The following is a 21882-nucleotide window of genomic DNA, read 5'->3' as shown; positions in this document are numbered from 1 at the left end:
TCTGTGACCGCACTCGCAAAAGATCTAGATAAACCAAGGGTGAAAAGCTGCGAGGACGAGGCTGTACTGGGAGGGGTATCTAAGAGGACGCTCCGCATAGCAACAAAGAAGGTACTAAGCGACAGGGAAGAGAAAGAGGTCTCGAGGGAACCTCATACAGGCGCATGAGATCCTGGGACGGTCTCTAACTCTGACCTGTGTCATGAAATACCTCTCTCACTGGACTGCTATGAAGAGGCATCCATCACCGTGTCCGCAGCCTGAGCAGTTTCCTGCTGGATAACTGTCTCAGAAACCAATAAATGAACCTCCGAGGTGGAAGTGTCAAGAGTCATCAAATCCTGAGTTACTGTCTCCTGCACAGTGTGAGGCCCTGCCTGCGAATGGTCCTCTGCATCTCCCCTTTCCGGGGTCTCTTGCACGTGTGCCTCAACTCCCTGAGCTACCATCTCCTGCACAGTGTCAAGACCTGCCTGTGGATGGTCCTCTGTATCTCCCCTATCCGGGGTCTCCTGCACATGTGCCTCAACTCTCTGCCAACTGTGAGCTCATACCTGGGGCTGCTTGAACTGTTGACTCTCCCTCTGTCTCCGTCTCCTCCGAGCTCTCCGTGAAAGCTGTTCCCCTAAAGGCACCTCCAAGTCCTCTGAGTTCACTGGAGGCTCCCCCAAAAAAGTCTCCTCTCGCTCTGCTGAATGAGTCGAAGCAGGCTCAGAGACCCCTGGGGCTGCTCATACTGCTGACTCTCCCTCTGTCTACGTCTCCTCCTCTCCGTGAGATCTGTTCCGTTGGAAGCACCTCCAAGTCCTCTGAGTTCATTGGAGGCTCCCCCAAAGGAATCTCCTCTCGCTCTGCTGAGTGAGTCGAAGCAGGCTCAGAGACCCCTGGAGGCTGAGCTGTAGGTTTTGGGTCACTCGGAGGATGAGATGTATCCGGAGTCTCAGATTGATGCCGACGACTGGGGCAATCCCTAATAAAGTGACCTCTCTTCCGACAGAAAAGACACTAATCAGGAAGACCCTCATACAAAACCCTCTGCTGCATCTGGACCCCATCTCCAGTGGAGTACGAAATCAAAGTAGGCAAAGGTTGAGGAGGGGGGACATCTGAAATGAGTCTAACCCTCGTAACACCTGTACCAGTAAGTGACTGAGCATAGGAAGGTCTAGCACCTGAAGGGATGACTGTACCTGCCACACTAGCCATATGCTCCACAGCTCTGCGACAAGAGCTAACCTCATCAGGAAGTCCAGGGAAAAGGATCCAAAAGGAGACCTCTCGCGGTCCAGGGGAAGTAGAACTAAAGTGCTTCCGCCAAGGCCACAAATGGATGACTCTGCTCTGAAACTGAATCAGTGAGCTCATAAGTACTCTTTGAGCCTGCTCTGCAGACTGAAGGCCAAAAGAAAAGTACCCTCTGCCAAGCAATCGGAAAACCGTAACTGAGACACCCAAAGAGGCTAACTGAGACACCCAAAGAGGCCATGCTGGTGTACACCCAATCACGTTACTGCTGGCCTCTACCGGGTAGAAAGCCAATGATGTGAGTCGAACGAAAACCCTCCTCTGCTACCTCAATCATCTGCACAATGTCGGGAGGAAAAGAAACTGTGACTTCAATCTCCTCAGGTTCGGCGACGGGAGTGGCATTAGTGTCCTCCATTGTCTCAGCTTACGCTGTCCTGAGGGGAGGAGCTACCTCTGCTGGAAATACCCACCAAGAACTCACAGCCAACCACCAATAAATCCCAAAAAAGAAAACTGGGTAAAGAAATCTCCGAACTTCAGCCTGCGTGGGATGCAAACAGGTTGCTCAGTGCTGAAGCAGACAGCTCCGCCAATGCCTGGAAACAGCTCAGGATAACAGCTCCCCGGAACACGAGGCGAACCGTCCCGGAGAGGGCCCTGAAACTGTCTAACCTGAAGCAACCTGAAGGGGCGACCTGGGCTGGGCACTGCCAAGAGACCTGGCCTGCGCGACCGGTTTGCAGGCGACCTGGGTGCCAAGAGGCCTGCGCGGCCAAGGCAGCAGATCACAGGGCCAAGGGGCTGTGTGGCGACCTGCGAGCTGGGCGCTGCCAGGGGCCTGCGCGGCGACCTGCGAGCTGGGCGCAGGGCCAAGGGGCCTGCGTGGCCAAGTACCTGAGAGCTGGGCGCAGGGCCAAGGGGCCTGCGCGGCCAAGGAGCGAGGTGGCGAGGTGCTGCAAGGGGGGCCTGCGCGACCACGAAACCTAGGGAGAGGGGCTGGGTGAAGGCGATGGGCAGTGGCGGGCAGCAACAGCAGACGGGGAGCTCCTCGCTTTCGATCACAACAGACATTTTAGACTCCTCAAATGGAGTTGATAGGCCCTTTGGATCTCAGGATTAACACCATGGGAAAACAATTGACCAGCGGACGAAATCTAGTGGGTAGGCAATAAGCTCATTCAATGCACACCTACATTCAAACCCCAATGGCAAATGATCATCTTAAAAAATGGGGGTAACCCGACACATCCAATGCCAAATTGCTAAAAATCTTCAAGAAAGCTCCTTAAGACCACGCAGGATTAGCCATGATCAAATCATCAAGATTTGAAGAATGCATGCTCATCGAATTCGTAAACATAGTGATGTGTGCAGTACCATTGTGAGTTGGTAATCATTTTACAGAGGAAAAAAGCTGACTTACAAATGATTGGAGTCGTCAAAAGTTCGATCCATCTCAGCTAGATATACTAATTCAAGACACTTATCACAGCAAAAGGCTCATTTCTAAATAGAATGCAGTAGACTTACAAGAAACACCAGGGGCCGAGCTTTCAGAATTTTCATAAGAGCATTTGCTTCCATACTAGGGAGAACTCAAAAGAGTGATCCATCTCAGCTACATATACTAAGTCAAGACATTAATGACACCAAAAGGCTCGTTTCTAAATCAAATGCCGCAGACTTACAGGAAACACCAGGGGCCGAGCTTTTAGAGTTTTCATAAGAGCATTTGCTTCCACATTAGGCACCTGTTACAATAAACATTAAAACTGATTTTACTCCAAGGAGATACGGAATATAACCATACTTCAACAAAGCTAACTCGTAAAGAAGCCAACATACGAGAATAGCCATAATTCCATCTATGTACTGATACGTCACACTCAATAACCAGAGTCCATAAAAGTAAGTCCAGTGAATTTTCAATTAGTCTGGCTGTTCAGGGAACAACAAACCGTGGTTTCTCAACTGTTCTTTCTGCATGTCTCTTTTCATATAAAGCTTAGAAACGTCCTAAGGGAGAGAAATTTATGTTTCCAAGTTAAGAGATACAATAACTCCTGACAAAGCTGGCCACATCTGTAGGAGCGTGTATCATTGCATATATCAATGTTCACGTCTACGATTGCAGTGAATATGTAATTAAGTTCACATCTAAGAATGTATGTGCTAGATCAAGCTAAAACTACACTTTTGGAAAAATAAACTCCCGTAGCTTTGAATAAGCAACTGTAAATCTGTAAAAAACTATTTGGATGTAAATAACCTCCAAAGACTACTTGGATTCTGATAGAGATACCCAAAAAGATTGGAAACAGCAGCAGAACAGAAAAATTATCGAAGTCGAGTTTGTACATTAAAATGACTAGGATTGAAAATGAAGATTGGTTAAGGCAATGAACTAGAATCATTTACGCAGGCTCAAAAGAATTTATGGCATTCTCCAAAAGCTCCATGCATGAACAAAAATCAGAAAGAAGACGTATGGCATTCAGCAAGAAATTTTGTGAAAGAAGAGGGATATATTAAAAACAACCAAAGATGACCTCCATCAAAGGAAAAGATGAAGTCATAAAAATAGAGGACATCCAGATGAGCTTGAAGAAGAGCGGATCAAGGTTGCAAGATACATGCTTCTGAAACTCCAATGACTCATAAATTCGCAGCTCTCCAATCAGATCGCAGCAGGTCGGGTTAAATTCCCACTTTACTGACAAGCTTGGGGTAATTGCAGGGTTTCGACCAGTAAGGGATAACAACAATTTCAGGGAAAGAGAACTCAAAATGAACGAGAAAGAAAGATGAAATAACGTCTGCAGGAAGCCTCATGGGCCTATGAGACAAAGCACACGCCAAAAAGGATAAACACCAACATCAGTTATAGACTGAGAGTCTTTTGGAAGTGCATATAGCGCTCCCAACGTTATTAAATATTAGCTAAGATCTACTGCGAAAGATAATCGGCCAGCATTACATCAGCTTACGACTCAAAGAGTAGACTTTAATAAACTTTCTTTCTTTCTTTCTTTCTTTCTCCATCTCCTTCACTTTCCTCCCCAGGGCTGCAACCATAAGCCTGAGCTCTCTTATTTCTTGTTCTAAGTAGTAAATCTGCTCATGTGGATCTGTGCCAATCCTTCGCTTCAATGTCAACACATAGGGGCTGGGTGTTGCTGCAACAGCAGAGTATGAGGGCTTGCTAGACAGGGTAGAAGGGCAGAAGCAAACCATTTCATGTAGAACCTGGTGTGGGCAGCCCCTCCTCTCTCAAGAGCCCGCCTTCCCTATATTCACCCAATTCCGTGGACACAAAGTAACGCACTCGTGCTCAAACATGTTCCCAGCACCAATCCTCTATGCTCTCAAACCCAGCCCACCGTTTACGAAGTAGAAGCACATACTGAGGCTGAAGTTGAGGCTAAGGTGGATCCCGTCTTTGCTTTGATGTCAACCCCAAGTCCGCTTCGGTTGTAGCACGTGTTCGCATCCTCAGGTTTCAGTTGTGTTTGCTGTCTTTTTTTTGTCGTCTTTCTTGGTGTTGTCCGTCTCTTTATCGCCTTTTCCCATTTCTTGGACTGACTTTGATGTCCTTTGTACAGGTCTAGTACAGGAGCAAGAGAGGGAGTACGAGGGCCCCCCCATGGCGAGGAAGGGGGGGGAGGGGCGCGCACAATGAAGGGGCAGTGGGGGAGGGGGGTGTTTCGTTGTAGAGGACGGGGGGTGTGGGGGTAGGTTAGCTACTGCGCGGGGGAGGGGGGCCGGGTACGTTAGCTGCGTGACGTGGGGGGGATATAGCTGCGCGGGGTAGGGCTAGCTGTTGCCCGAGGGGGGCGGGGTAGGTACGGAGGAGGAGCAAGAGCGGGGGGAGAGTGGAGGGGTGGCGGAGAAGAGGCGGAGCAAACGGGAGGGGAGAGGGGATGCGGAGCAGCCGGGAGGGGAGGGGCTGCAGGCGGGGAGGAGAGCCACCAGAGGGGAGGCGGAGGCGGAGCAAACAGGAGGGAAGGGGCTGCAGGCAGGGAGGAGAGCAGCGGAGCTGCAGGCGGGGGAGTGGGCTACCGGCGGAGTTGCAGGCGGGGAGGCAGCGCCGAGAAAGGGAGGGGCGGCGGAGCTGCAGGCGGGGAGCAGGAGCGAGAGAAAAAAGATATATTAACGTCTGCAAGAGGCCTCGCGGGCCTATGAGACAAAGTGTGAATCCAAAAGGTACCTCATACAAGCCACTGAGGGCTGAAGCAAAGGGTTCACTAAGACCCTTGCTGAAAACTGAAAACTGAAAGCTAAAGCTAAAGTGCTAACATGCTAAACTAGTGAACAAAATACTAGAGTAGCAAAGTAACAGAAGAGTGTCCGGTGCTCAAGGCTAGCACTCCTAGTACATGCTCAGGCTCCACATATCCAAGTAACCTGGTGGCACTCTGATGAGATGTGAGAAGCTCTCATATCTGTGTCTGTCGAGCTGTCTCGCAACGTGGGGGATGCCACGGTATGTGAAACTATGGTGACGGGACACCACTCGCGAGGTGTTGAAGATCATAACCTTCGTCTTCCCAAGGTTAACTGTCAAGTTTCTCTCCCTGCAGAACATATCCATAGCCTCTAGATGTTTCTGCAGTCCCTCTGCTGAGGATGAATTGAGGACTATGTCATCAGCGTACATCAATATCTGCACCATCAGGTCAGCCAGGAGCAAACCCTCCCTGCCAAGTCGATCGACAAAAGAAGTGATCTTGTCAATATAGAGCCCAAAAAGAGTCGGTGATAGGGGCAGCCTTGCTTTACTCCGTTGGTGCTCTCAATTTAGTCTGATAAGCCTCCTGGGGCGCGTATCCTCCCTCTGACAGACTCATATAGACTCATGACACCCCAAATCATGATATCTGGGAGCTGTAGCTCATGTAATCAGGCGAGAGCATGGGACAGTGTCAAATGCCTTACCATAGTTGCCAAGAGTTTTTGAAACGGGAGGTTTGAAACGGAATTCATACGTTTGAAATGGGTTTCGAAAAATGAATGAAACGGGTTTCATTCGGAATGTGAAAATATGTGCATTTATACCTAGGGTATGCATCATGCCGTATACAAAAATGTGCAAATAAAGATTGTAAGTGACTCCATAGTGCAAACATGATACAAAAAACATACATATCAAGCATGAGCACCATACATACTGAATCCTGATCATACAAAAAGCTAGAGTCATCAATGATCACACATACTAGAATACTCAATGATCATCATCACACATACATACTGAATGATCATACATACTGAATCCTCATCATACTGATCATACATACTACATACTGATCATAAAAAAAACTAGAGTCGTCAATGATCTTCCCTGGACCATGAAGGTAAAGGTCAAACTACAAATGGAATCCAAAGATCTTGAATCCTCCTAGTACTGTCTATCAATAATTGGGGTTGTATGAAACGGATGTAAACGTTTCATACGGGTTTCATACTTGTATGAAACGCGTTTCATATGCAACTATGTGCCTTACGAAAGTCTACGAAGCAAGTGTAGACTTTCTGATGCCTCGACTTCGCCTCCTCAATAATAGCCCTGAGGGTGAAAATGTGATCCAGGGTGGAGGGTTGTCTCCGAAATCTTGCCTGTCCAAGTGCCCACTGCCCGTGACCCTCTGTGTGGCTGCTGATCTCCCTCTCTAGTACCAACCCATATATCTTAGCCAAAGTGTGGCCAATCATAAGAGTACAGTAGTTTCCAGCGTCCATGAGATCACCTGCCTTGTGTATCAATACTATGGTGGTGGTGCTCCAGGTAGGTGGGAAGCCATGGCATACGGCATCGTTGAACAGCTGTGCTAAGATTAGGATCAGGATCTCTTGCCCATGCGCAAAATGCTCAATGCGTGGTCCCTATCTGGTGATCGTCGGTTATGAAGCCGGAGAAGGGCAGCTCGCACATTCTGTGAAGTAAACAAATGACATGTGGCAGGTCTGGGCATAGTGTACATATCAGGTGGTGCTTGACCTAGGACATCATATAGAGACAAAGCATATGTGTGCCACACTACGGGATCTATGATGGAAATAGGTGACTTCCCTTCTGATAAGAGCCCCCATCCCGTAGTAGGATCTCCTCCGCGAAAGGAGCTGATCACCTCATCCATCCTGTGCATGAGAAAAGCCCGCTTCTTACGCCGTGTCACTCGGCGTGAGATATGTTGTGCTTCTGGTGAAGTCAAATGCCCCAGTGCTATCTCACGTGTAAGGTGGGCTCTCATCTCTCTGCACTCATCATCGAAACAAGGATTAAGGGAAATCCTCCCATCTAGAACACGTGTAGATCGCACAGTTACGCTGAAACGCGTTTCAGAGCCCAGCCAGGCCTGAAACGCCGTTTCAGAGAAGCGCCGTTTCCTGAAACGCGTTTCAGGATCTGAAACGTTTCAGGACCCTGAAACGGCTGGCTGAAACGTTTCAGCCAGTCTGAAACGCGTTTCAGAGCCCTGAAACGTGCCGTTTCAGACAACACAGGCTGCTAGGTCTCCAAAATCACATTTTTTGTCTTTTTGCTTTTGATTTTGGTCTCCAGGCTCCTCCCACTCCTTCAGCCTCATACTCTCTCCATCCTCAAGGTTTTCCAGCCCTCCTTCAGCCCCATTCACTCCTTTCCTCTCCTTTCTCTCCTGCAGCCTGCTTCAGCCCTCCATCATCATCTACTCCCTTCCCTTGCTGACGTGGCGTTTCCCCGTTTCAGCCCTCCCAAAAATCCCGAAACGTTTCCGTTTCCGTTTCCGTTCCCCGTTTCCCCGTTTTCGTTTCCCCTAACTATGGTAGATCGTGTTGTAGGAAAGGATCTGGCGGCAACATCGTGTATCACCGATAGAAGAGTGTCTGATGCATGTGCGAGGTCCAAGTACTGGAAGCTCAAAAGCTAGGTGGCTCATGTACACCGGGTCAAGAGCACGGTCAAAATGGATCTGAACGCGAGTGGGTGGGGGGGGGGGGCCTGGCGTGGCGGCCGATATACAGAAGGTGAGATATGAGTGGTTAGCTCTGAGTGGAGGAGGCGGCACAGTAAAATCATGTATCCGTGGGGCTCGTGCTAGTGGACCGAGCAGGTAGTCTATTGTACTACTCCCCCCTCCATGTGGGAAACAGGTGAGTCCACCAGATGATGGCCATCTTCGGAGACCGCTTTATATGATCAAGTCATGTATACCCCCCAGCTCAAGTAAATGTCTCCCATATGTTGTCACTGGTGCATCTGCATCTACATCTGCCGACTGCCTCACGATCCCCAGCTCTGCTACATCCATCTCCGGTACTATGAGGGAATCTTCATCGAAATCTAACAAGCCCACCTGTCTGTTCCCAATACGTGCATTGAAGTCACCAAGGAGGAGAGTGTCCCCGTGTCTAGAGAACTCTATGATATCATCATGAATAGTCTCATATGGGCTGTGCCCGTCAGTGGTGACCTCTCACGCATAAGATGATGTGTCTGGGGGAAAGTAACATACTGCAATGAAGGTCGGCTGTGTGTCTGGTAACTGGACACAAATCCACATGTGCCGTGCATGCTCCTCCATTCGTATCATAGAGAGGAGTGGCCTCAAATGTGATCTGAAGAGAACCACCACACCTCCGGATCCTCGTACCCCACTATCCCTCCTCAGCTTCCTCCTGTGGGCAGACTCCCATGTGTATCCTGTCATTATGGGTAGCCCCCTCTCTGGGCTCTCATGTGTCTCGGTGTAGAAGATCACATCTCTGTTATGATATGTCTCTAAAAACCCCCCCTGGGTCGGCGGACCATAGGGTGCCATTACAATTCCACACTGCCATCCTCAATTTGTTTTGCCATCGTTCAGACACCGTAATGTGCTGTCACCTTCTCCTGCATCTCGTGCTTCTTTTTCTGCCCTCTCTTGAATGATCACCCTACCATCTCTGTAAACTGCCCATTTCCCCTCTTGCCTTGCAGCCATCACTCGTACCATTCCTTCCCTTCTATGCTCTTGCTGTAGGAGTGTGAGATCTTCATTCACATGCCCGTGTGAGATCTTCATCTAGAGAGAGAGACATCTACGGGAGGCCTCGCGGGCCTATGAGACAAAGTGCAGGAGAGAGAAAGAAAGAAAGAAAGAAATTTTATTAAAGTATTCGGGAGACCGTGAAGGTCTATGAGACTAAAGATAACTAGTACAATGAGCATAACGGTGGCGGTCTCAAAACGGTCCAGCCAACCGTTTCTTCAAAAAAGTTATGAAGGACGGTGTGTCTAGTCCTAGTGCAAAAAATGTGTATCTATCTCCAGATGATACAAAAAAATGGCACAAAAAAATGGAGCAGAAGGGAGGAGATACAAATATATATATATATATATATATATATATATATATATATATATGCATGTGGTGATCGTCAGAGGCCAATCATAGAGGGCCCATCAAATGGGAGGTCGAAAAAACCCTGCGATGGATGATTGGCCTCTGACGTCACGTTGCCTAGTCGAGCTCGATCGTCGGGGGCGATGGGAGGCCCTATGTTGAAGAACAAGAGCGACGGTGACCCCGGTAGGGCGTGCTAAGAGCATAGAAGGGATGTCATGGACCCGGATGTGTGAGTATGTCCGCTGGCGTAGCTGTCGTGGCTCTGGCTCTTGCTCACGTCCGCGTCGTCGGCTAGAGTGAGGAGAGGTATCCTGTGACTGGAAGAAATCAGTGATGGGTCGCTGAGTGTCCTCACGCTGTGTGGGCTGCACATTGTCGTGCCCGGAGGGATGCATCTCGGTGGCGGGTCATCTCATATAAGAAAGCGGCTAGGCACCGCTGGTCCGGGAACTGCAGCATGCGTGTGAGGGGGCCGAATCCGTCGCGGAATAGGCAGTGGTACCGGCCTCGAATGGCATAATAGATAGGGCATCTGAAAGCAAAGTGCTCCTCCGACTCGATCTCCTGCAGGTCGCAAAGTGGGCAGATGCGGTCCTCTCGTGGGATACCCTATGTGCGTACACTCTCGATCCGTGATCGGTGTGATGAAACCCTAAAGTAGCCGAGTGAAATCCGGAGCGCATGCGGTAGATGAATCTGTGTATAGCCCGGGGGCGTGATGAAACCCTCCTGTGAGATCTGGAGGTAGTGTCAGCGATAGTAATCGAGCTTCACAGGAAGCTCGGGATGAAGAAACCAAGTCCTCCAGGTGTGAAGCTGGAGCAGGTCCTCTCGGCTGATCTGGTTGACCTCCTGGTCAGTGGGGGAGAAAGGGGATGGTGGAGCGTCGAGGCTATACTGAAAAGGAGGCAACCGGTCCATGTCGAGGCCCAATCGGGTGAACCAACTGGAAAGGCGTCTATACCAACATCGCTGGTCCCCATCAGCGGATAAGCCCATAGAGGAGGATAGGGCTAGCCAGGGTAGGCGGAAGCGACCGTCGGAAGAGGAGCTGAAGTCCCTGATCCTGTGTAGATAAGTGATAGCCTGGAAGGCCGCATCAAGCTGTACTGGTGAGGCGCCGAATTCTGCTAAGATAATCTGATGAGGTACCGATGGTTTGTTGCGGATCATCCGAGCAAACATCAGTATCTGTAGGCGCTCGACGCGTGCCCACTGTGTCTGAAAGGTTGACCCCCCACCATGGGCTGCCGTACATACCTGCTAAGTGGACCAAGGAATCAAAAAGAAGAGACTTGGTCCGCAAGTCCTGAAAGTGAGAGTGGTAGCACTGTCGCTCCAGTCTGGCAAGAGCGGCATAGCCTCGGCTGATCCTAGCCTGCATGGCCGGGCGCATCGTGAAGATCGGGCCTGAGAATACAACGCCCAGGTATGTATAAGAGTCGACTATCTCAACAGGGTCGCCGGTGAAGAGGAACTGCTCTCGGTGCATAGCGGGTCGGGAGGTGTTGAAGATCATGACCTTGGTTTTCCCAAGGTTGACTGAGAGAGAGAGAGAGAGAGAGAGAGAGAGAGAGAGAGAGAGAGAGTTTTTAGAATTCTTGGGAAGGCCGATGGGTCTATGAGACTGAGAAAGAAAGAAACAAAGAGAGAGAGAATTATTTAATCTATCCATTACAACAAACATAACACCATTTGAACCTCAAGACTACATGAGATAAGAATTAGCATCAATAAACCGTAACATAGGACCATACTGATCTCCAACAACCATAAAGTTGTAATACAAGGTGAACAATTGTGTACGGTAAGCTACAACTGTAAACAAAGGATGTTTCATGCATCTTATACCCTTAAATATTCAAGCCTCACATAGAAAAATCCTCTCCTCCACTTTCCTACCCCAATCTGGTTTTGAATTTCCTGATACATAGCCACAATTATCCTTTATTCAAGCTTAAAGGAAACCAAGCAAGGTGATTAATCCATAATAAGCATGGAAGTGTAACTAGAGAGGGAATATACTTTTCTATGCTGAAAGTTGAAGAGCAACCTGACAGACCAACCGATATTCTCCACCATCTTGGTTAAGATCCATATCTCCAGACACATGCAATGGAATAGCACCAAAAAACCCACTTGTATTGTGCAAAAACAATCGTTGACCTTGAAAAAACAACATGCCGCTTACATCCTGCACAATACCAGAGAACATCAGCCCATTCGAGCAATCTCAAAATTTGAAACAAGGACCATAGGCATTGTCACTCCCATTAGATCTAGGAGTTATATTATTATATGTTACATGATATGAACATCATCCCAACAGATATTATCCTCAAACTTTCACCAGCGAAAGCTAAGATGCATGCCTACAACTTAGTCAGCCTCATGGTCAGTCATTGCTCGTATCAAATTATTTTCCAAATGACTAAACTATTGTTCACAAGATCCATGTGAAACATCATGGGGGTTTCCCTAGTCTACTATACAAATGCCATATTGTATGTGTGCATGTATATGGCCTACAACAAATATTGTTTAAATTGATATAGTGCTTCTTCTAAAGGCCTTGTGCAGCAAGCAAGATATGTGCACAAAATTGACAGCTGATATTTTAATCAAAAAGTTGCTTCAAAGCTTCCTTTGCTGAACCATCTTAACAATATAACTATGTGAACCAGAGATTTACCAAAAACTTCTTCATGGCATTCCCCTTCATTTTCGCTCCATGTCTTTTATTGTGCCCACATGCACTCACATGCTGAGATGTTGCAAATTTGGCCTGATACTGCAAACTGGTTCTTTCTTTTGGTAGGAGATACCAAAATAGAGTCACATGTAAGCATGTAACCACCAAGGTATGGCCGTTGATCTCCAAGGCTTATTTTCCAGGTCAATATCCTAGGGACATAAAAGCCAAGGATCTCACTACAACCATGTTGGTACCATCCTTCTGTCCCCCTCTCAATGCCACCTCAGCCTGCACCCTTTATGCCACAACCTACCTTCTCTTAGCCACCCTCTTAGCCTGCCTCCCCTCCCAAGCAGCTCTCATGCCCTCCCCCCCTCCCTCCCTCTTTCTACCTAGCTCTTCTGCCTCTCCCTATCAACTGCATTCACTCCTCATCCCCCTCTCTCATGACCATGGATGTATACATTGCAGCATGCTACTGCCCCCAGCAGACATCCAACTATGCTAGGAATTCCACAAGGCTATGAGCACTTTATAAGGACACCCAGATATATGCTCAGCAGAAAGAGGTCCTATTACCCAAGGGCTTCAGGACCAATACAAGAAACATACATTCAAAGATCTTGGACCTTTCAGAAGATGCCATCTTGTTTGCAGTTCACTTGCAGATTAGAGCATACACATGCCGGGTCACAATCATGCACTACAGGAAATACTTTTTGGACCTATGCATTACTCACAAAATAATAGTTTGCAAAGGTGGCCAAGCTCAAAGAGATACACAAGTTGTCATGGTATCCCCTACCTTTGCCTCATAGATCTTCGATCTAACAAATCAGCCCCTCATGCTGGGGGCATGCTATCCTTCAATCTAACACTTCCCCAACCATCCAAACAACCCCCACAGTCTCCCCCTCCACATACTACCACTAAATTCAAGGAACACTCGCTCCAATCCTTGCAAAGCTCTTTACTGACTCATTATCCGTTTGCAAGTACACTCCATTGCTTTCTCAGCTTGTTCCTGCGCATTGCTTCCCTTCCAGCAAGAAACAAATTTGCTTTTTTATGCCTTTAAACTCCCTTGAAAAAGTAGTACGAAGGATAGAAGTATCAGTAGCAAGTGAACATTCCTTTATTGACAAATGCTTTACATATTTAATAAATGGTATCACAATCCGCAAAGGCTTGTGCATCACACTAGGAGTCGTAGCTTATATAATTAGTCTATAGACTAATCAGCAGTCTATAGACTGATCAGCAGTTTTCGCAGTCTATAGACTGATCAGCAGTTTTCGCAGTCTATAGACTAATCAGCAGTTTGCCAACATAAGTATGCCTAGTTTCCATTACAAGGATATGATGTGGAATGTATCTCCAAAGGTTAATATATAATGAATAAAAGTAAAGAAATTTGTACAACACCTTAAATGCAGATGGTGCCTCCCATATTTGAAAAGCCAATTTTGAGACATTCAACCTTCCAGCCAAGTTTGGAAACAAGTCTCCTTTGGATGCCCAAATGTTCAACTGATAATTTGCCCCTCTCAATATTAGTACAAGGGCCATTTAGCCAAAAAAGAATAGCAATCAATCACACAGATCACATGAGCTTAACTTTTGAATGCTAGTCTCATGATCTTGTGCATAATCACTATCACAATATCCATGCAACCTTACATACCTCGCCAGTAGCTCGTCCATCTGACCAGTCTAAAGGAATCTCCAGTAGCCTTTCCAACAACTATCACCAATAGAAAATTTGTAATAATGAGAAATGTTCTTTACACTGCCAGTATGAAGATCAAAGTGTGAGAATGAAAGGACGAGGACTGGAAAAACAAATTAAACAAAGGAATATACCGGGGCAAATAGATTATTTCCCTTCAATTTTACATGCCACTTTTGCTGTCGAATATCTGCAAAGACTTTCACAAGGAGTCTTCCTCCATCCCTTTCAAGCGTAGTTGTCCTCCATTCATTTAGTCTCCCAGTCACATGCACATCAACCTGCTCATACTTGTGTCCAAGCTTCACATACCCATTGATATTCTCCATCACTCTGAATCCCAAAAAGACAAAGCATGTGATAAGCATCTCAGACCCTTCTTAAAGTCAAAACTCAAAGTTGATGGATGGCAAGAGACACAAGGAGCTGCCATGCAAGAGGGCATATCAAAGACATGTGAAGTTTTGCAAATCAATATTGTATAAGTCTTCTTAGAAAATTTCCAGCACGCATCAAGTGTTGTAAACGTGACTTTCATACAAATCTGTTTGTAATTGTAGTTCAACATCCAAAAAGAGTCTGCATATGTAAAATTTGTGAAATATAGAACACTCAAAGACATAGATTGAAAAGCATGGACTACAACTTATGAAAACCTGACTCACATACGTTGCTGCAGATGTCAAATTAAGATATTTTGCTATATCTTCTGCCTCCCCCTGAATGACCGGATGTAATGTGTCATCTCTAAGCCTCAAAAAATTCACATGCTGATAATAAATCACTTTGAACTCTGCCGAAGAAGTAGGAACTGTCCCTGAGCTAGTGGACGGTCAGGTCACACTCTATGACAAGAAAGTCATTCCTCAAGCATCTGACTATCTCAAATCCCAATCTCCAGCCCAGTCAGACTCCATCCTGGAGAATGAATCTATCTCACAACACGCACACACAACATCCTCCAGCCCAGTCAGACTCCATCCTGGAGAATGAATCTACCAAAGCACGCGCACTCACAACATCCTCATCTTACAAGTGGTACCCCATGTGCCAACATTAAGTCTTCCACTGTGTCTACCAAAAAATCTTAGGAGCCTTTGGGATGGCCTCTCCAAGAACTGTCACTGACACAAACTATCTTCAAAAGATCACATCACTGTAAACTTGCAGTAGGCGTCGACTGCCTCCAGAATGAAGTCTTTCATCTTTCTGTCCAGAGGGTCTCTAGAAAGAAAACCAAGGAGTCAACCCCCCACCATAGTCGAAATCCATGAAGCGAGGCATTGTACCCAATCCCATCATGCCTCAAACCAAGTGATCTGACTTAATTCTCAACCAACCCAGCTGTAACATTGTATAGGACTCAACAACCGTCTCCGTGTCAACTAGTGACAACCTCCTGGTCATCCAATCTTACATACATCTTCTATTTGGTTAAAGCATGACAGAAAACAAGTTCTCTCAAATGTCTGTGAGAGTACATCTTTGTCAGCTTGACAAAAGTAGCCAAATCCCCTGACTGAGCAACTCCTGCTGTCCTTCACTATCACAGTCAAATGCAGATTGTAGGCTCCAATTTCTAAACCACTCAATATCATTGTTGGACATGTGCTTGGAAGCACCACTGTTTGCAATCCATTCCTCCTATTGGATGTGACTGAAGCTCAACAACTACAAGCAGCTCTTCAGTTACCACATTTGCATCTCTCCATATATACATATCTAGCTGAATCCAAACTCATCCTCTAAAAGCACAACACATATTGCAATTTCAATCTCATGACAGTCACAAGGTTGAAAACCGTAAACTCCATCACGTTTAGCAGCCACTATGACATCCCCATCGATGTCATCAGTGCCCAACGGTGGGTGTACCATAGTATAAACATATGTTCTCTCACATACATATCCACACACCCACACATACTTGAGCATCCATTTATACAAAGGTCTTCGTACTAAATTTACATTAGCACTCCGGAGGTGAAAGAAAGACTCGGCCACCTTGACAAAGGCTAGCATTAAAGGGGAAGGCTAGTCAAAGGTCCTCCACTTTCTCTTCGATCAAGCTACAACTGCTTGTAATGACTTTACAATTTCATTTCAGTCTCTCCCAAACGAGCAATTGTAAGTCAAAATGCTTAGACAATCTAGCTGATAGGCAATGCAACTTTCTCAACTTTGAGCTTATCTTTCCCCCCAACCCCCACCATAACTTTCTCTTCTTTGAGCTTCTCCCCCCTCCAGCGCCCCATAAACTAGGCCACCCCAATGTGTACAAGCCAGGCCTAGGGCCCACTCATCCAGTCCTGGGGACCGACCAGATCTGACAAAAACCCCCCTTGCCTGCTGGGTCCTTTGCAGGCCGCTAGCCTGCCTATACTGGAATTTCGCCAATCCAATGATCGAGCAGCCTCGGCTGGATCCAAAAACATGACCCACTCAATCTTGCTGAATATGTGCTTGGAAGCACCACTGGCTACAATCTACTCCTCTGACGTGGCTGGATGTTTATCACAATGGTCATCCAATGGAGCTCTGCTCCTTCTAGTCTCATGCGAAGTGACTCAAGTTATCGCAATAGAAACCCCTCTTTTCCTTGTCTCCCCCGCCTCAAGGATCCATCTTCCTTCGGCTTGCTCTTGCCAGGCTTACCCTTGCCTGACACGAGGCATTCTCACCCTCTTCATCCTCCATTGCTGCCAGCTCCTTGACGGTGGGTGGCCTCAACCGTTCTGCCAGCATGACACTTGTTACAAAACCTCTGAAGCTTCATGGAAGCATGCTCAAGAGATGTATGGATCCTGGATTGGTATCCATCTTCTGACCAGCGCTGATGCCAGACCATCATAGTGTGTTTCATGACTGTGTCTCCTCCCTCCTCCCTCATCATATATTACAAAATTTGGAGATAGTTGCCCTATGTCAGCATGCTTCATGCATTCTACTTTAACCGTCATCCGATCGAAAGTTTAAACATATTGCAACCAATAATCCAATATGCTGATATAATCCTGATTATAGCATGCTTCCAAATCCCTTGTCCTTCAAGGATGGTGTAGCATAACTCTTGACAGCAATACTGCACTTTTAATTGAAAACAATGTTCTACTTTAGAACGACAATCCTCTCAGTCTTAGCCCCAACCTTGCGCACATTTGCTGCTACGGCAATCAAGGTCCTGCCAGGGACCCTCTAGTCTTCATCATTTGGTTGTTCTTCTCCACTTCACAGTGGAGCACAATCCTATTGGGGGCTTAAATGCCCTAGAAGTGGCAATGGAAAAAGTTTGTTTGAAAGAGGCTCACACATCATCTGCTTCTACAAACAAACGCAAAGCAAGCACGCCAGGCTACATTTATCAATCTCTCACTTACCAGTTCAAACACAGACTGTAATACTAGATCTATCCGAGGTACTCTACTTCGTTTCTTACTGGAAAGATGGGATGGTGCTCATCATTTGCCTTCTACGCTCACGTGATAGCCACACTCACTTATGTAAAATGTCAGATTTTTCCAATAATGAAGATACCTCAAGCACCACACATAGCAATGCTCTTCCTCGGCACACAAAACAGCAGTCCCAAGTTCTATGGACGACTAGATACTGCTGCCATTCTTCGGCATATGATCCACAAGTAACCACACCACTTATTCAGGCACGGTTCTCCAATATGGAAAGGTCCCTTGGGCTGAATTTGCCTACTGATATGACATTGCTTTTATCATGACTCCTTTGGTGCCACCTAATTTCACTTTGCAGCATCAACTAGCATTCGCATGAAAGAGATGCAGGCTTTATTGCTTCCAATCTGTTTTTCCATGCCAGCAAGCGAAGAGCAGTAGCATAAGGCAGCACATAAGCAAGCTGCCACAGAGCCCAGAGAGATAAGAGATAAAAGAGGAAAAGGTCAGATGCTTAGTATTGTTCTATAGGTAGACCAGACACACATGAGTTAGTATGCACAGGTACACCATACAGTGCAGATCTCCAGAAAGGAGATTTGCTGTTTTCCGGCGTGTTTTTTAATGTGTTTCATATTGTTCCACACTTATCACACTACACGAAAAGTGCCAAAATGGACAAGCGGTTGCCTGTAAACAGGATTCGGAACGAAAAGTTTACAAACTTTAAAATACATTGAACAATTGCACATGGTGATAACTCTGTTCAGCAAAAAAACTCGATGTACCCAGAGTGGTGCAAGGAATCACCTGGGCTCATGATCCCCATATGCAAGCAGCATAAGTGTTCCGCCTCTGAAGTACACAGACTCAAGGGTCACAGGCACCCACTTCTGCAAAGGGGTAGCTTCGAGGTTGCTTTTTGCTTGTGCAACAAGATTCTCTGTAATTAATTTTGCTCTACTCTTGAGACCTGTCCTAGACGTTTGGTTATCTGTAGACTCATCCCCAAAAGCCTTCCCATGCTGTTCTACACCCTTGTCTAAAGAGAAAGGCTTCCACCACCTGAGCATCCCTTCATGTGGCCTTGAATCAGACTTGTAAGAACTCAAACTTGCCAATTCCGACCAGGATCTGTGACCAGAGGTTGCCATCTTGGCAATGTCGTCTTGGTGCCCAAAAGAAGAGGGCTTCCCATTGCACTCCCGAGTATCTATAGCCTGCATATCACCAAGACTTGCACCACTTTCTGTGACATCTCGGACTCTCTTCCAATCTTGCTCTGTTAACGATGCATTTGCAAATTCATTTTTTGTATTATCATGGACAATTGCCTGAGCTGGCCTCTCCCCTACGAGCCTGTCATTGCGTAGATGTTCGCTGCCTGAAAATGCAGGACCCAGCGTCGCAAGCTTAGACATGTCTAAGGATGTGGGAGAGTGTTCCTTGGAATTCCTCCAATCCGAATGCGCAAATTCTTCTGCTGCTAAAGGCAAATTCGTCTGCTCATTGTCATCTACATCATTTCTGTAATTCAAAGCCTTGTCAGATTCCGGTGAACCTTTTCCCCACGGGTTCCCCTCTAAATCCTCCATCCGATGGACGTGGCTTTTACCGAAGGCGTCCTTTGCTTGGCCATAAGAAATTGAAATTCCTTTGTTATGATCTGCCCCAGCATCACACTTCTCCGACTTTGTGCTGGAAGTTGCCTGCTGATCATGGATGACCCCTACGGAAACTGACCTTTGATCTCGCCCTCCTAAACCATTCACGGGGAATTGACGGTCAATTCTTTCAAAATAGGCCCTTGCAGCTGCAGCACTATAGTCGAGGTTTCTTCTTTGACCCTCCACTCTTTTTATCGTGGTTTTGGCACTCCATTGCTTGAAAAACCGCACTGGCTTCACAAAATGTTCATCTAACCACCTCTTGTATCTACCCCGGGCCAACTTATCACGAGGCAAGACTTCCGCCTGAAAACTCCGATTGCCTTCCTCCTCTCCTCCCTTGATTGCCGCATACCAATCCCTCTCAAAATCTACCGTCTTTTGCTGCGTCAGTCGTCTACTAGAGCTGTCAGCGCGAGTTTGCGAGACGTTTGGGTCCCTCGCTGTCTTATCAGTGTCGTCAATGTCCATAGCGTCCGCAAGCTGGTCCTTGCGCAGCACGTATCCGGATATTGCGCATCTCCTTGCTTCGTCGTCTCTGTCTCTCGCCAATCTTGATGCAATTTTATCCCTCGACAACCGCCTAGCTTTTGTGCGCTTGTCTAAACCTTCCTCGGAGCTAGACCGGTGGACCGATTTATCCACAGGCGTTGGTATTCCAAGCCATGTCCAATCCCTTTTCTGGCAAACGAGCACATTAGGCTGGATCAGAACTGCATCGATGACGATTTGTCTCCTGTGAATGCTTGCAAGAGGTCGGATTCGGACCTCAACCAGGGGGAGTTCTCCACACGAGAACTCTTCATCGTGAGGACCTAACGAGAAAGATTCTAAGGTGAGACCCAACGGAGAAACGCTCTGCACCTTCCCAAGACCAACGTTTCGGCCCAGGTGCGCAGCTACGATGCTAGCGATGGGAGGCAAAACGTGCTTTTCGATGTGGGCTTGTGTCTTGGCTTGCGCATATAACGTCAAAATCCCGAAGAGCACCACACTTCCAACGAACGCTAAACCTCGTAAAACAAGAACACCTTTCTCGTATAGAAATTCGCGGGTAGAACCGAGCACCGTGCCGCCCCTGTCCCTCATTCCACTTTGACATCTGCAGCTAAGAATTCGGGGGCGGCTCTCACTCTTAATCGTCAAAAAGCAGTAGACGGACGAATTGCGTTGGCTTGAGAAGCATCCGTATGGCAGATGATGATAAGGATGCCACGAGCAGCATGCCACCTCGCCATGCAAATGCAAGCCACCGAAATCCTCACTCCGTTTCTTCTTCGTCCTCTTTTTGACGACACCCACCTGTTGCACGCCAAAGAGGAAGCCGCGTTGGGTCTTGGATTGCGAAGGAAGGCAGGCGAAGGCAGAGGAGTCGAGAGCGAATTGGGGGGCGGTGTGCAAAGAATACATAGCGGCAGACGAGGCGATGAGAGGGGAATGAGAGATCACGTGTGCAATAGCAGGAGGAGCTGGAAGGAGGATGCATGTGATCGAGCAAGAGAAGACGAACAAGAGAGGCGTTCCTCCTCCATTTCTTCGTCTCGACACCACAAGGCAAACCACCAACATCCACCTATATTCTTATTACTTATATATAAGGCATTGCTTATGGAAACGTCCTTAAGAGTGTCGCCCCGCGCTTTTTTGGGTTTCCCCTTTAACAGGGTAAAGTAACTATCTATTAACTCTTAGTTTATTGGCCTGCCCTCATCAAGGGGAGATATTGTGGTTACGGACCAATTTGAAAGTGACAAAATATGGGTCGTTACTACCATTCTTTGCTATGGTACGGGATTCCAATTCCACGCTTTGTTGCAACACCTATAAGAAAGCCCGCTCCTCTTGCACTACTTGCTTCTAACTTCCTACTCGCAGATTGTGCTGCGGTAGCTCAAGGTCCAGGTTGCGAATCAAGCATTGCAAAGATGGCCAACTTCAACACTCCTGTCAAGTCCATGGACTCAGGCAATGGCAACTTCGACAAAGGTGGCGCCTCCATTATTTCTGAATATATTGCAAAGCAGCTGAAGTTTAAGACATTCAAGCCATCCCCTTTTTGAGTGTGAATGGCAAATCAACAGCCAGTTGATCCCAAAGGTATGCTATGGATCTGTAGGAGGCATATATTTTTATTGTTATTGCCATGGAGCAAAATGCCTATCCTATTTTGTTGGGATGGCCTTGGCTTACATGTGCAAAGGTACTGCACGATTGGGGATCAAAAGAAATGATAATCAAAATTGATAAAAAGACGTGGGCATTCCCACTAATGCTCGAAAGGTATCGAGCAGTTATCGACCTAAAGATTTGGAAGTTGCATAACCATTTCCTCAAGATGTGGAGTCATGCTTGATGGAATTGCAGATCCTTCCTATTGGTGAAATTGATATTTTCCAAGTGGTTGTTCATATTAAGTAGAAATTGAAAATCAACCAAATTGCAAAACAAAAAGATCTATTATTGAGCAATTTCATTGAAGATATTGAAGGAGACAGAGAAACTAGCAAAGACACCAATCACCATCACACACCTTGGAGATGAATAGTTAGCTACAAAACCAACTCAAGAACTCGATCTTGGCATGGAAGACAAGCCTACAATGATAAGTGACCTCGCATATGCCCCACTACATTCTCACATCATTTCAACAATCGTTGTGCCGATTACAAACAAGAACAACATTTGATATTCTTATGCGCAGTATTTGTTGGTGTCATGTACTCTCGGTTGCAATGAGCACACTACCGATACTTTTTCTAAACCTACAATC

The 21882-nt window shown here is 46.8% G+C and overlaps 1 protein-coding gene across 2 annotated transcripts in view; it reads right to left on the bottom strand.

Annotated features, from left to right (window-relative positions):
- The window catches only part of EMB2410 (embryo defective 2410), a 231310-nt gene extending 210665 nt beyond the window's left edge, over window positions 1-20645 (bottom strand). For both annotated transcript variants that reach the window (XM_087378591.1, XM_087378592.1), the window contains exons 1-6: window positions 18256-20645; window positions 14173-14371; window positions 13994-14053; window positions 13735-13839; window positions 11668-11808; window positions 2937-2999 (exon numbers count right to left, since the gene is read on the bottom strand). In XM_087378591.1, coding sequence (XP_087234717.1) covers window positions 2937-2999; window positions 11668-11808; window positions 13735-13839; window positions 13994-14053; window positions 14173-14371; window positions 18256-20522 — 2835 coding nt within the window. In that variant the 5' untranslated portion in view covers window positions 20523-20645. The remainder of the gene's footprint in view (window positions 1-2936; window positions 3000-11667; window positions 11809-13734; window positions 13840-13993; window positions 14054-14172; window positions 14372-18255) is intronic.
- Window positions 20646-21882: the final 1237 nt, after the last annotated feature.

Source organism: Dipteris shenzhenensis, chromosome 8, assembly GCF_047967505.1.
Source record: "Dipteris shenzhenensis isolate YYH24624 ecotype China chromosome 8, Dip_SZ_1.0, whole genome shotgun sequence".
NCBI lineage: Eukaryota > Viridiplantae > Streptophyta > Polypodiopsida > Gleicheniales > Dipteridaceae > Dipteris > Dipteris shenzhenensis.
The sequence above is the reverse complement of the archived record's forward strand: the minus strand, read 5'-3'. Positions and strand labels throughout refer to the sequence as shown.